General features: G+C 39.4%; 2 protein-coding genes across 5 annotated transcripts in view; both read right to left on the bottom strand.

Moving 5' to 3' along the window:
* Rps10l6 (ribosomal protein S10-like 6) overlaps positions 1–13,906 on the bottom strand; it is a 489,065-nt gene that overhangs the window by 344,808 nt on the left and 130,351 nt on the right. The gene's annotated exons all lie outside the window — the stretch shown is intronic.
* Gpr137c (G protein-coupled receptor 137C) overlaps positions 1–13,906 on the bottom strand; it is a 66,396-nt gene that overhangs the window by 40,034 nt on the left and 12,456 nt on the right. For 3 of the 4 annotated variants that reach the window (XM_039093254.2, NM_001134541.4, XM_063274203.1), the window contains exon 2: positions 1,268–1,311. The exons of the other annotated variant lie outside the window; for it this stretch is intronic. In XM_039093254.2, the coding sequence (XP_038949182.1) occupies positions 1,268–1,311 (44 nt within the window). The remainder of the gene's footprint in view (positions 1–1,267; positions 1,312–13,906) is intronic. 4 annotated transcript variants of the gene reach the window in all.

The following is a 13,906-nucleotide window of genomic DNA, read 5'->3' as shown; positions in this document are numbered from 1 at the left end:
CAATTCTAAGAGCTATGGGAAATAGTTTTAAACAAGGTTTGAGACTATGACCTGATTATAACACACGTTTCAAACTTGACCAAAAAAAAAAAGAAAAGAAAGAACATTGGAACAGAATGTGTAGTTCCCAGCACTCATTGTAAAAATTCTTGCAAGGTGTGGCCATCTGTACCCAGTAGTAGTTAACAGTAATCTTGTGGAAAACAACCCCAGGTCAAATACATTTGTACCCCCAAAATAAGCATGTTTGCATTTCTAGCATCTTCTATTTTGGATTGCTTTCAATAGATATCATGAGCCATCCATCCTTGGAGATAATTTATAGAAGTGGAAAGTAATCTGCGTTTAGTAATAAGAAAACTTTGAGTATACAAGTGAAGTTTAAAAAAAATGAGTTTGAAAGATTACACGAAGCAACATTTTTGAGAGGGTCTTGCTATGTGGTCCAGATTGTCTTCCTCCCTCGGTCTCTCCAGGGTTGGGAGTATAGCCTGTGCTACCACACATGGTGATATGCTGAACCGAATAATAAGAGAACTGCTTTAGAACCTTAAATTGAAGCATGACCTTGAAATTACGTTATGTAGTGAATCAGAATAGTTTAGGAAACCAGAGCTCAGAAGGGTTGCGTCAGGAGAACTGGGTCTGAAACTCATGTCTTTGGACGTATTTTCTGTTCCCTCTGCTGAGAGTAACCAGTACAGAAACACTGCTTATCTCAGGAAACTGATAAGCGCTAGTTTCTGCATATGTGGATGCATAGTGCAGTGGGGAGAGGAAAGGAGGAGCCAGGAAGGGAAGGGAGCCAGGGTCCGGTGGAGGAGTGGGGCCGTGGAGGGTGGTGTAGAAGAGAGAGGGAGGGAGGGAAGGAGAGAGGGAGGGAGGGAGGGCATAAGTGTGAGTCTCATGACTATCACAGCTGAAGGGAGGAAGCTAACTACTGTGCTTATTTCCTTTGAATTGACCGATGACTTGATTTTCTATAAGACTGCAAAGGCACCCTCAGCAATTCCTTCCTTTTGCCTTCATCAACCTACTTAAAGTATTTACTTGGGGGCCTGGAGGGAAGATTTAGCAGTTAAGAGCACTGACTGTTTTTCCAGACCTGTTTAGATGTCTAACATCCACACAGCACTCACAACTGTCTGTAACTCATACATGTGGTGCACAGATATACATGCAGGCAAAACACCAATATGCATTAGGTAAACAAATTACAACAGTGTCAGATCTTTTAGACGGACAATCTGACACTCATGAAACTTACTTGTGTTTGTCAAGTTCAGTGGCACATCTGACTTTACATATGACCTGTAAAGAGAGCGCAAAGAGTTTAAAAACGTGTGTAATACGGATAGTTTTCAATTTTCTTTGACTTTGTGCTTCCAATGATGCAGCTATAAAGTCCAGTGCTTTCAGCTGAATTACGGTGAAATAGAAATAGGTATCCATTTTTTTTTTTTCCGGAGCTGAGGACCAAACCCAGGGCCTTGCGCTTGCTACTGAGCTAAATCCCCAACCTGGAAATATGTATCCAAATACTTAAGTTTCTATCTTAAGTGCCACACACAATTGTTAGACAGGTGGGAACCTTTTTATGAAGCAGATACTATGGTGGATGGCTCCTCATCGATCCTAAATATTTAAAAAAATAAGTTAGTTTGATTTTATGTGCATGGGTGTTTTGCTTGCATGCACATCTATGTGCCGTGTGTGCCTGGAGACTTTAAAGGCCAGAGGACATCAGACATCAGAGCCATGAGCTGGCATTATCTAATCTACAGTTGTGAGCTCAATGGGAGATGTGGGTGCTGGGAACTGAACCTATGTCTTCTGGAAGAGCAGGCAGTCCTCTTAAATCACTGAGCCTTCTTTCCAACCCCTACCCTAAACTTTTTATTAGTCAATAAAGCTTGTTAATTATCAATAGGGCTATGTTCACCAAAGATCATTTTCTTACTGGTAAAGTTGAACTGTAGTTTTTAGATAATGGGAAGGGATCGAAGGTTTTTATACCGACATTCCAAAGCACGGTGTTTCCCTAACCTGGTATTAACATACAGGCACAGACAGGGGCAGTGAAGAGCAGAAGTAGGAAGACTAGTTATGAGATTATAAAACGTGGCATGAACTTTAATGATTTGAAAAGACAGACAAAAACCAAAATGTTATGCACACGCATACTGTTAAATACTCAGGGACTTACTGACTTCAGACAAATACTCCTTGAGAACTTACTACGATCCCTTGCTCTTGATATGGGGGCATGTCCCATAATTCCCAGCAAGTGGGAAGCAGAGGCAAAGGCAGAATGATGCCGGGTTTCAGGCTAGCCTGAGTTACATTGTTAGGCTAGCCTGAGTTACATTGTTAGGCTAGCCTGAGTTACATTGTCAGGCTAGCCTGAGTTACATTGTTAGACTAGCCTGAGTTACATTGTTAGACTGTCTCAAAACAAAGACAAGAGAACACAAAACAGTGGGGAAAGCCCAGCTGTCTCACGCCCTGTGTGTAAGGTGTCAAAAGATCATAAACATAATTGCTGTTTACACTTTGTAGAAACTCACTGCATAAAAGCAAAAGACAAACCACCTGTTTTGACATATTGGGGTAAAAAGACAATGGTGCTATCACAAAACCACGAAAGGAGAAAGAGAATGAGTTCAGGAATGGGTAAGAAGTAAGGGAGACTATGGAGCAAGGCAGGGCTTCTCAGAGGAAGCAGCTCTGAAAGGCGAATGGGTGCTCATGGGTTCTCAGCAGATGGGGGTTAGTCTAGCCATAGCTACTGCATGTGCCTAACACCCCTCTGTGTACCAAAAGGCCGATGTATGGCAGAGCCTGATATATTATCCCATTAGTCCCCTTACATCATTCTCAGACTCGCCCATTTTCTGACTTCTTTACCACACTGGATTATTTCAAGAGTCTTTTAATTGGTTTCTCTAAGTCCACTGTAACTCCATCTACTTCTTTAGAAGATAGCGCTTCCCTTTATCCCCGTTCCTTTTCTGTGCCCAAGTGATTCAGTTTTGAAACTGTGGTAAGATATATGTAACATAACATTACAATGTCACCGTTTATAAACATCTGCTCCAGTGGCAGTGAATACACTTACACTGCTGTGCAACCATCGCCATCAGCCTCTACAGCCTTTCTGTTCTTCAAGTCCCTTAAAAACATCCCCATTTTTCTTTCTTCCATCCTCTCATAACCATTTTATTTTCAGTATCCATAAATTTAACTCCTAATTATATAACTAGACTTATCCAATAATAAGCCTGTGACTTATTTCACTTAGATGTTTTTAAGACGTATCTGTATCAGAATTTCTTTCCTAAGACTATGTATATGTCTACATATATGCATATATATCATATACACATATACAATGTACATTTACTCATATATGTACATTATGATGTACATAATACATACATATGTATACATATATGAATAGTCAGTCTTAGGAAGGAAATATATATTTTATAAATATTAACTTTACTTATGCATTCACTCATCATTGGACATGTATGTAATTCTACACTTTTGTTATTTGTGAATGTTGCTATGAAGATCTACGTTCTATGTAAAATATTAAGATATCATTTGATAGTGGTACCTCTACTTCATTGCCTGTTTCCTTTTAAAAGTAAATCTGTAACTGACTATGTAATTCTAGGTCTTCTGTGGGAGCACCAAGTTCTGTTACCTCTTCAGCTTCATTAATATAAAATTCAGTGTTGAAACAACTGTATTTCTAAAGTTATTTTTTAGGTAACTTTTTTATATGAATGTATATGAGCATGTTTGTGAGCCATGTGTATGTCTGGTGCCTGCAGAGGTCAGGAGAGGGTGGTAAAACCCTTGGAACTAGGGTTCTGGATGGTTGTGGTGATTGGCACTGTCCCCAGAGCAATAAGTAGTCTTAATACTTTTTGTAAAGATACTGTGTCACTATGTATCCCCAACTGGCTAGAACTCTCTACATAAACTAGGCTGGCCCAAAACTCACAGAAACCCACCTGCCTCTGACTTGAGAGTGCTAGGATTAAAGGTAGCTATAGCAGTATTATGCAATGTTCAGGCTTTATTAATATTTTCGGTTATCTCGATAATGCCTTTATGGTGAAAAACCAGGAAGTATGCATCAAATATATTGTTTCTCTTACACTTTTGTTTAACTTTACCCTGTGTGTGTGGGCATGAGGGTTCCGTGGTACGCATGTGCATGTTGAAGGATAACTTACTGGAATCTGTCCTCTCCTTCCACCATGTGGATTCTGGGGTTGCAGTTGATGTCATTTGGGTTGGTGCCGTGGATCTTTGCCTCCTAACCATCTGGCTTTGTTTAGTGTCATTTAATATACTATACCTTTGTCTTTTCTAATATTACTGAAAAATGTGTTCTTCTCCCTTACATCTCCAGCATAACCATTTGTTGGTATGTGTGCTTCTCCACCTTGGATCGTTTTGGCTGTTTACTTATGACTGGATTTATGCTTTTCAGCTGGAATGCCGCAGAGCTAATGATGAAGTAGCCTTCTTATCAGGGACTCATGATGGTGTTTCCTTCAATTCCTACATTACTAACGCTGACGAGGTAGTTGGGGTTGAGTCTGTGAGTTTTCCCCACTGTTGGTAACCATTTTCTATATTGTAACTAGCAAGTATTGTATGTGTGTGTATTTAAACACTTTGTAATTATCCTTCAAAACTTTATTCACTAGATTTAGTATGTACAATTGACTCTTGTCTGCATGAATTACAGTACAGCATTGTCGTTATAAATCTCATAATACCATCCCAGAAAAAAGTGCACAGGCTTTAGTATATGTGGACTCGAGTGAAAGGGCTTGTATCCTACCTTATATTCTTTTAGTTTCTTGCCTTCAATCTTATGATCCATCCACTCTGAAATATTTACAACTTCTCGATAAAGTGGTTCAATTTTGTATATCTTTATGCCTTTGTACATGTTTGTACTTTATCTGGAATGTACTTTCATGATCATGTAACAAATTTCAACTCCTCAGGACTTCCAACTCACGACTTTTTATTGTTTGGTTAGGTGGCTCAGGGAAAGAGAAACTGTCATGTTTACATTACTAATCATACTCCATGAAATGTATTTTCATATTTAATTGCTTCTTGAGAAAAGTCACAATTTACTTATATCTAAAGGCTCACTTTTTATCACAATGCTTGCTTTATAGCAGAAGTTCAGAAAATATTTTTTTAAAATGATCAATGTATTCAGGTCAAAGACAGTACTTTGGTGTTATGGTGTAGTATAGGGGAGTGTGGAAAGGTGGAAGAAATCGAAGCTGGAAGGGCAAGGCAGCTTTTAATCACAGAGACCTTATATAAAGTGCTAGAGGAGTATTCTTTAGCCTGTTGCAAACTGTAATATGATTCTATTTGGGTGATTCTTCTACGATCATAGAAAATGGAGTGACATGAGGTAAAACTTTTTCATTAAATACCATTGATACGACTGAATCTACAAGATCATGTCCCCCAGGTTAAAAACTTTTAACTTTAAAAGTCATATTCATTTGTGTGTATGAGTATGTTGGTATGTACGTGCCATGACGTGTGTGTGGAAGTCAGAGGACAACTTGTGGGAGCTGAGTCTCTCCTTTCACCACATGGGTTCTGGGAATTGAACACAGGTGGCCAGGCTTGGTGACAATTTCCTTTCCTGCTGGGTCATCTTGGCATAACTGTTAATAGTTTGTTGTTTATTTATGTAGTGTTGGTTTTCTTGACAAGGTTTTTTTTCTATGTAGCCCTGGCTGTCCTGGAATTCACTCTGTAGATGAGGCTGTCCTCCAGCTCAAGAGGTCAGCTTGCCCCTGCCTCCCAAGTGCTGGGATTAAAGGCATGTGCCACCACTGCCTGGCCTGTTACTCTGTTTTGAATCTAAGGAACTATTAGAATGAAGAACCAACTAATAAATGAAATAAATCAGATCATGGGCTTCGCTTTTATTTTTTAAAATTTATTACATCTGAATAGATACAAAGACGGTGAGTTTTAGAATGTATGAAGGAAACTACAGACTCCTGCCCAGGTGACAACTGAAACTCTAGTGGCAGATGCTTGAGGAACAAAGACGAGAAATAACCTGTGGTATCTTCATATTTAATAGATTTAAAAAGCACAAGAATGACAAAGAGAACTAAGGCCAGGAAGAGGAACAGAATTAGATCATTCATAGAAACCAGCAGGATGATTTCAACTAAAGGGGAGTATAGCCCACGTACAATTTCATGAAAAGCAAAAAATGACTAAAAAGGTAGCATTTGGTTGGGTGACTGGTATGTCACTAATACCTTGCAAAAAGGGTTTCCCTGTAGCACACCTTATTGCATGTGCAAGTAATTCTGGCCCCTCACAGTGTTGCCCTATGGACTGGAGCCCAGAGACCTGACATAGAGCCCTGCTTGGGTAGCTGCTTTTAAAAGCCTAGAGTAATAAATGGCCCCTTTCTTTGACCTGTGAGTCTTATGTTTCTTTTGGCACAGTATAAAAATGGTGACAGGTACTCTGTTAACATTTCAAGCAGGGTGAAAAAGACCCTTTATGTTTCTGATCTAAAATCTTTTTGTAGAAATGAACTAAAAAGAAGGGGGTGAGGCAGAAACTGGAGGAAAGAGGAAAGAAAGCTGCACTACTCGAGAAGATTGTAGTGGAACAATTCAGGTGAAGAAATGCACACAAGAAGGAAGGAAAACTTAAGAGGTCTACGTGGAACGTTGAAAGTAATTTATAGACCATCTCTCCATTAAAAACATTTGAGTGCTGGGGAGATGGTTCAGTGGTTAAGTTACCTGTCATGGGACCTGCACCGTGCAAGGGAGAACAGATTCCTGCAGGTTGCCCTCTGATCTTCCCATTTGCTATGAGATGCCCACCCCCATAATATATACACATGTCCACTTACACATAAGCAAATGTAATACGTGAAAAATTGACACTATAGATTGAGACATTTTGATATAAATTGGGATTAGAAAATTTGGCAAATAGATTCTCTTTTATTCTTCTATTAAAGTCTATTTTTCAACATAAAGATATATTCTGGAGAAGAATATTCGATTTAAGCGTTTGGGACATGGATAATGTTAAGTGGAAGTATTTGAAAGAACTAAGGTGCACAGGTGCAGTTGACAACGGATATAGCCATCAAGATTTGTTGATTTTTTTTTTTTGGTTCTTTTTTTTCGGAGCTGGGGACCGAACCCAGGGCCTTGCGCTTCCTAGGTAAGCGCTCTACCACTGAGCTAAATCCCCAGCCCCAAGATTTGTTGATTTTAAAACTAAAGTAATCTAGTAGGGAAAAGCAACTGACAACATAGAATGTTCAGGTTTAACAAGGCTGTCTTCATGTATTGATTTAGGACTGTAAGTTGTGGGAACTATTCTGGAGAAGAGCTTCTTCTGATGACTGCACTTGTCTGGCAGAGCAAAGTGTCAAGAGATGAAAAATAACATGGAACAGAGAAAGAAGGGGTAAGATGGCCAAAGGGGGGCTGGAGAGATGGCTCAGCGGTTAAGAGCACTGACTGCTCTTCCAGAGGTCCTGAGTTCAAATCCCAGCAACCACATGGTGGCTCACAACCATCTGTAATGGGATCCAATGCCCTTTTCTGGTGTGTCTGAAGATATAATAAATAAATAAATCTTAAAAATAAGATGGCCAAAGGGATGGTATAGAAAAACAGATAAGTGAATTGAAGAGGTCTAGGAGAAAAGAGAAACACTGGTTAGAAAGAACAGCTCCATTTTAAAGAACCCGTGTTAATAGATAGCTTAAGCAGAAATGGAAACATTTTGGAAAACACTGAATTGAGGCTTTTGGTGGCTAGCAACATGGACTTTGAAAATGGTCCTCTACCAAAGGAGACAAGGCAAGACAAAAGTGCTGATTCACCCGAGGAGGTCCGGGTTATTATTATACTCAACGATGACCTAATCAAATGGCATAGATTTCAGAGAGGAGAGAGGAGATGATGGCATAACATCAGTGAAGAGTACTGAGAAGCAGAAGATAGACTTACTGTCTCCCTGCTACAAAAGCCACGGAGTGCCATCTGGGGATAGCCACATTTCAGAACAGGCCATTAAAAAGATCTTATCAAGAGGAGAGAGGGGGCTGGTTTAAAAGGGTAATTCATATTACTGGTCAAAGAATTATGGGTCTAAGAGGGATTTGAGCTAGATAAAACAGAATTAAAAGGTCGCTTACAACCTGGACTTGCAGAATAGATTTCAATGCATCATTTAACCTGTGGTTAAATAATATTTTTATTATGGGAATACTAAAAACAATATGGTACTAATATCAATAGACTCCAAATATTTGACAAGTGCATTGAACGAGATCGAATCCTTAGTGAAAATGGCCACTAGAAAAACATACACTGAACAATTATATACAACTTGTTAAGATGGCTAAGATAACTCATAAAACATAGTAGCATGTGTTTTACAAGGATTATTCGAAGCTTAGGACAGTAAATGTGTCAGTTCAGTTCGACGGAAAGAATGGTGAGAAAGTAGAAGGTAGGCAGGAATAAGGCAGTTTGCTCGGAGTACAGATGCCAATGGAGAAGATATGAAAAAACCCTGACATAGGGTTTGGTGATTAATGAAGATTTAAATAACATTTAATTTTACCTTATAACATTCGAGACATAAATAAGCAATCTGAAGCAGTTTCTACCCTAAAATGTAGATGTATGAATTCCACTTTAGTTTCTCAGAGGAGAGGTGAGTATAGCCTATTTTATGTACGAATATATCCTGTGTCAGTACCCAAAATATGAAGATGGCGCTATGGTCTGAATGTTTACATTTCCCCAAATTTATGTTAAGATATTAGTCCTCGATTTGAAGAGGCAACTGGAGCATGCTTAGGTCACATTGACGGAGTCCTCACAAATGAGGACTTAGTGTTCATGTAACAGTAACTTCATAGAGGATCCTACTGTCTTCTATCAACTGAGGTTACAGTGAGAAGCCACTATCTATGCTCCAAAGTGGGCTCTCAACTAGGCGAGTCTGCCATGTACTTTACAGTCTGTAGAATGATGAAGTAATTTTTTGTTATTCACAAGCTCGTTTATACTAGTCCATGGGATTCTGTTTCCTCAGACTGAATGGCCCAATGTTTAACCAGGAGGTAAGTGATGTTTATATCTCTCTGGCATGTAAGGCACAATGCTTTGAAGATGGTTTAAGTGCTGAAATACTTTCCTGTGGAGTTCTTCTCACTTTTGTTGAACTGAAATTAAAAACTTTACCAGAGAGCTTATCTGTATAGAATTTAGAATTCATGCTAAAATGAATCACGATAAATATAATCTCTTCTCCATGGTGAATTGCTAGGCATACGCATCTAACTATGTAGATTACTCTCACGGAAGCAGCCGTCTACAGTTTCCATCTCAACTGCTCAAATCGCTGTGTAGAACGGTGCACTGTTCCGAAGCTTACTCATGCTGTTGACTACACAAGGTGATGGGGTCTCAGCTACTGCAGCTCTAAGCTCAACACCTCCTTCTTTTCCATGTCAGTCATTTATTTTTGGTTGTGAGCCTAGCCTTTAACGGCTGAGCCATCTCTCCAGCCCCAGTCATTTATTTAAAAGAGCTTCTGTCTTCTATTTTTTCTATCTTCATGTTCTTCCTAGGATACAATACCTCCTTGCATCTCTGATAGGAATCTAGTATATTGTGTTTTTAAAGTTTCTTTTTTCTACTTTGGTTTCTTTAAAGCTTCTTAAAGATCTGAAGGGGATTGCAACCCCATAGGAAGGACAACAGTATTAATTAACTGGACCCTTTAGAGCGCCCAAGGACTAAACTACCAACCAAAGAGTGTATATGGGGTCATCCATGGCTCCAGCTGCCTATGTAGCAAAGGACTGGCTCATCTGCCATCAGTGGGATGGGAAGTGCTTGGTCCTATGGAGGCTTGATGCCCCAGAGGAGGAGTATTCTAGAGGGGTGGGATGGGAGAGCACCCTCTTAGAGGCAAAAGGGAGGGGAAAGGGGTGCGAGATTCATGGAGGGGACATCGGGAAGGGGGATAACATTTGAAATGGAAACAAATAAAATGATTAATAAAAAATAAAGTTGCTTAAAATGATTTTATATAATCAAACTGAAGTGTTACATAAAATAAATTTCCAGAGATTCCACCTCACACCAGTCAGAGTGGCTAAGATCAAAAACTCATGCGACAACAGATGCTGGCGAGGATGTGGAGAAAGAGGAACACTCCTCCATTGTTGGTGGGATTGCAGACTGGCACAACAACTCTGGAAATCAGTCTGGAGGTTCCTCAGAAAATTGGACATAGTACTATCTGAGGACCCAGCTTTATCTCTCCTGGGCATATACCCAAAAGATGCTCCAACATTTAACAAGGACACATGCTCCACTATGTTCATAGCAGCCTTATTTATAATAACCAGAAGCTGGAAAGAATCCAGATGTCTCTTAACAGAACAATGGATACAGAAAATGTGGTACATTAACACGATGGAGTACTACTCAGCTATTAAAAACAATAACTTCATGAAATTCATAGGCAAATGGATGGAACTAGAAAATATCATTTTGAGTGAGGTAGCCCAATCACAAAAAAAAGCACACATAGTATGCACTCATTGATAAGTGGATATTAGCCCAAAAGCTCAGATTACCCAAGATACAATCCGTAGACCACATAAAGCTCAAGAAGAAAGATAGCCAAAGTGCAGATGTCTTGGTCCTTCTTAGAAGGGGGAACAAAAATATTAATAGGAGGAGATATGGAGACAAAGTTTGGAGCAGACTGAAGGGAAGGCCATCCAGAGACTGCCCCCCCTGGGGATCCAACCCATATACATACAGCTACCAAACCCAGACAATATTGCTGATGCCAAGAAGTGCATGTTGACAGGAGCCCGATATAGCTGTCTCCTGAGAGCCTCTGCCAGACATGACAAATACAGAGGCAGACGCTCGCAGCCAACCATTGAATTGAGAATGAGGTCCCCATTGGAGGAGTTAGAGAAAGGATTGAAGGAGCTGAAGGGGCTTGCAACCCCATAAGAACAACAATACCAACCAACCAGAGCTCCCAGGACCTTAACCACCATCTAAAGAGTCCACATGGACAGACCCATGACTCCAGCTGCATATGCAGCAGAGGATGGCCTTGTTGGGCACAAATGGGAGGAGAAGCCCTTGGTTCTACTAAGGCTGCACTCCTCAGTGTAGGGGAATGTCAGTGTGGGGAGGCAGGAAGGGGATGTCAAAGTGGATGAGTGGGGGAGCACCCACCTAGAAGAAGGGGGAGAGGGATGTGATAGGGGGCTTATGGACAGGAAACTGGGGAAGGGAATAACATTTGAAATGTAAATAAAAATCCAATAAAATACATTTCCAGATGAATATTGAATATACTTATATTATTTTTACCTAAAAATGAAATTAAAACAACAAAATGCTCTCATGAAAAGCATAAACCCATGAATCTAAAAAAGAATGTGAAAGGACACTAAAACAAAATGTGGAGTCTAGAAAGCAAGTAAGTTGTGTGTACACACATGCCTGTGTAGATGTTTATATACTGCTATCCTCAGAAAGCCTGCTTGCAAGACTGGCCCATGCTGTGAATTGTAAACTGACATCAAGAGGGTTCCCATAATTTCCTAAAAGATAAGGGTACAATTAACTGTAAATATAATATGGCTTATATTATATCCTGGACTTTTTCCTCAGTCTAGAATTTTAGTTACATGTTAAATAGAAGCTGGTCACCTGGCAAACCCCCAGGAATATCAAAATCTCTTCTTGGTAGACAACACTTTATGTGTGATGTTACAACTTGTTGCCAAATGAGTTAAAGTATATCCTGTGAGGTTTCATTAGGAGAGAGCTGTATAGTCTAGACTTTATAGCCAGGTAGCTTACCGATTGAACTTTGTATCTTTTCACTGTAATAAAGTATAATCAAGAGGAAAATTGTGAGTCTTTCTAACGAAACAGCAAGCCTAACGGTGGTCTTGGAACCTCATCACTATTTATGACTACCAAGTTGTATTACTCCCAAGCCAGGAGCAAGGAGGCTGAAAAGTAGCTGATAAACACTTTAGAATTGCCAAAGCTACATGAGCCAGGAAGAACCAGGTATCACTCTAGGGCAGGTAAAATGGGGGTAAATAATACTGGCTTGAGAGGTGAATCAATAAATCTCACCTTCCAGTTCCTTGGGAAAATACCCTCCTTTACTCTAGCAGGTACCTGTGCATTTGTTCTATGAATAAGTCAGCAAAAAGCTTTTGTCTTAAAATATAACATTTACGTACTAGGCACAGTTAACAAGTTTGTTACCACACTAAAAACAGAGTGCGAGGGTGTAACCAGGTTTAAGTATTCTCCTCTCCTCCAGCTTTCTTGCCTCAGTCTATTCTTAAAATGCTGGAATGAACTTCCGATTCTCTAAAGGAATCTGATCAAGGTAAGAGGTAAGATCTAAGGCCACATGCCTCCGTTTCAGAACCCCAGACCTCCCTCACACATAGCTCAAGGTGTACATGCCTCACCCACATGATCAGTGTCTTTCTAACTTTGAACAGCAATCCAACTGCAAACAGAGAGCCACCTCAGAGTCTTTAATAAAGAAGGATGAGATCAAAACAAATAGAAAAAAGAAAAAGGAAGTAAAATCAAGCAAACAAAAATGGTCAATATACTCAGATAGATTAAGATAATGCATTTATGAAACACAAAATGCTATTGATAAAGAACTCCAAGAAAAAAATGAACTCATGGAAGAAATGACAACGTCAAGGGAAGGGCTGAAAGTGGAGAAAATCTTTCCTCAAAAGTAGAAAAAAAAAGGCACTTGTAAATATAGATAAGGAGAGAAAATAAAAACCTCAATCTAGAATGCAAAATACCCAGTGCAAGACGATAAAAACAGAAAAGAGACAAAGAAAAGGAGAAAAAGCAAGGTTAATTTCCTAATAAGTTTTCAGGGTGACAAATACTGTTTCATAAATGTCAATGTCATCAATAAAAGAAACAAGTTATTAGTTGTTAAAGATTTATATAATTAATATGACCAAGCAAATATAGTCAGAAATCTATTAGCTTTACATAGTCTTTATGCTTCTGAAAAGTTTAAGCTAAAATTTTTAGAAATAAAGTATAAGTTTATGGGTGAGAAGAAAATTTGTGAGCTTTCAAAGAAACTAAATATTACTATAAATGGTTTATTAATTTACATTGGAAAGTTTGCTGAAGATGTCAATGTGTCCTATATTTAAGGAATATGCAAAACTTATTTCTTAACCAAAAGTGGAGATTTATGCCTCTAGAAGATGGATTTAAATATATTTCGAAACTGAAACTCTTTTGTCATTTAATACATTTTCCAGTGGCAAATGCCCTATGGTGTACTGTAGTGCTTGTTCATATAGTCCTTCATGTTTTTGAGTCAAGAAGATGGCAGAATTGCTTCTGCAAATACAAGAATGCACTGAGGAATATCAGTTCCTGTGAAACGACGAGGGAAAAGGGGCAGGCTGTGTCAGACACAGGGAATCCTGGGGGTACAAAGAAGTATAAGGAAAGTTGTTTATATCTTTCCTCTTGACTTCTTTCTCTTTTATTACATTTATTTATCAGTGTATATAGACAGGCAGCAGGCAGGCAGGCAGGCAGGCAGGCAGGCAGGCAGGCAGGCAGGCACACACAACTTCAACATTTTGTGGATCTCAGAGGACAAGTTGTGGAAGTTCTCTCCTTTTACCATGTAGACCCTGGGGACCGAACTCAGGTCACTGTACTTGACGGAGGAACCTTTACCTGCTGCATCATCTCTCTGGCTTACCTTCTGGTTT

This window comes from Rattus norvegicus, chromosome 15 (genome assembly GCF_036323735.1).
Source record: "Rattus norvegicus strain BN/NHsdMcwi chromosome 15, GRCr8, whole genome shotgun sequence".
NCBI classification, from domain to species: domain Eukaryota; kingdom Metazoa; phylum Chordata; class Mammalia; order Rodentia; family Muridae; genus Rattus; species Rattus norvegicus.
The sequence above is the reverse complement of the archived record's forward strand: the minus strand, read 5'-3'. Positions and strand labels throughout refer to the sequence as shown.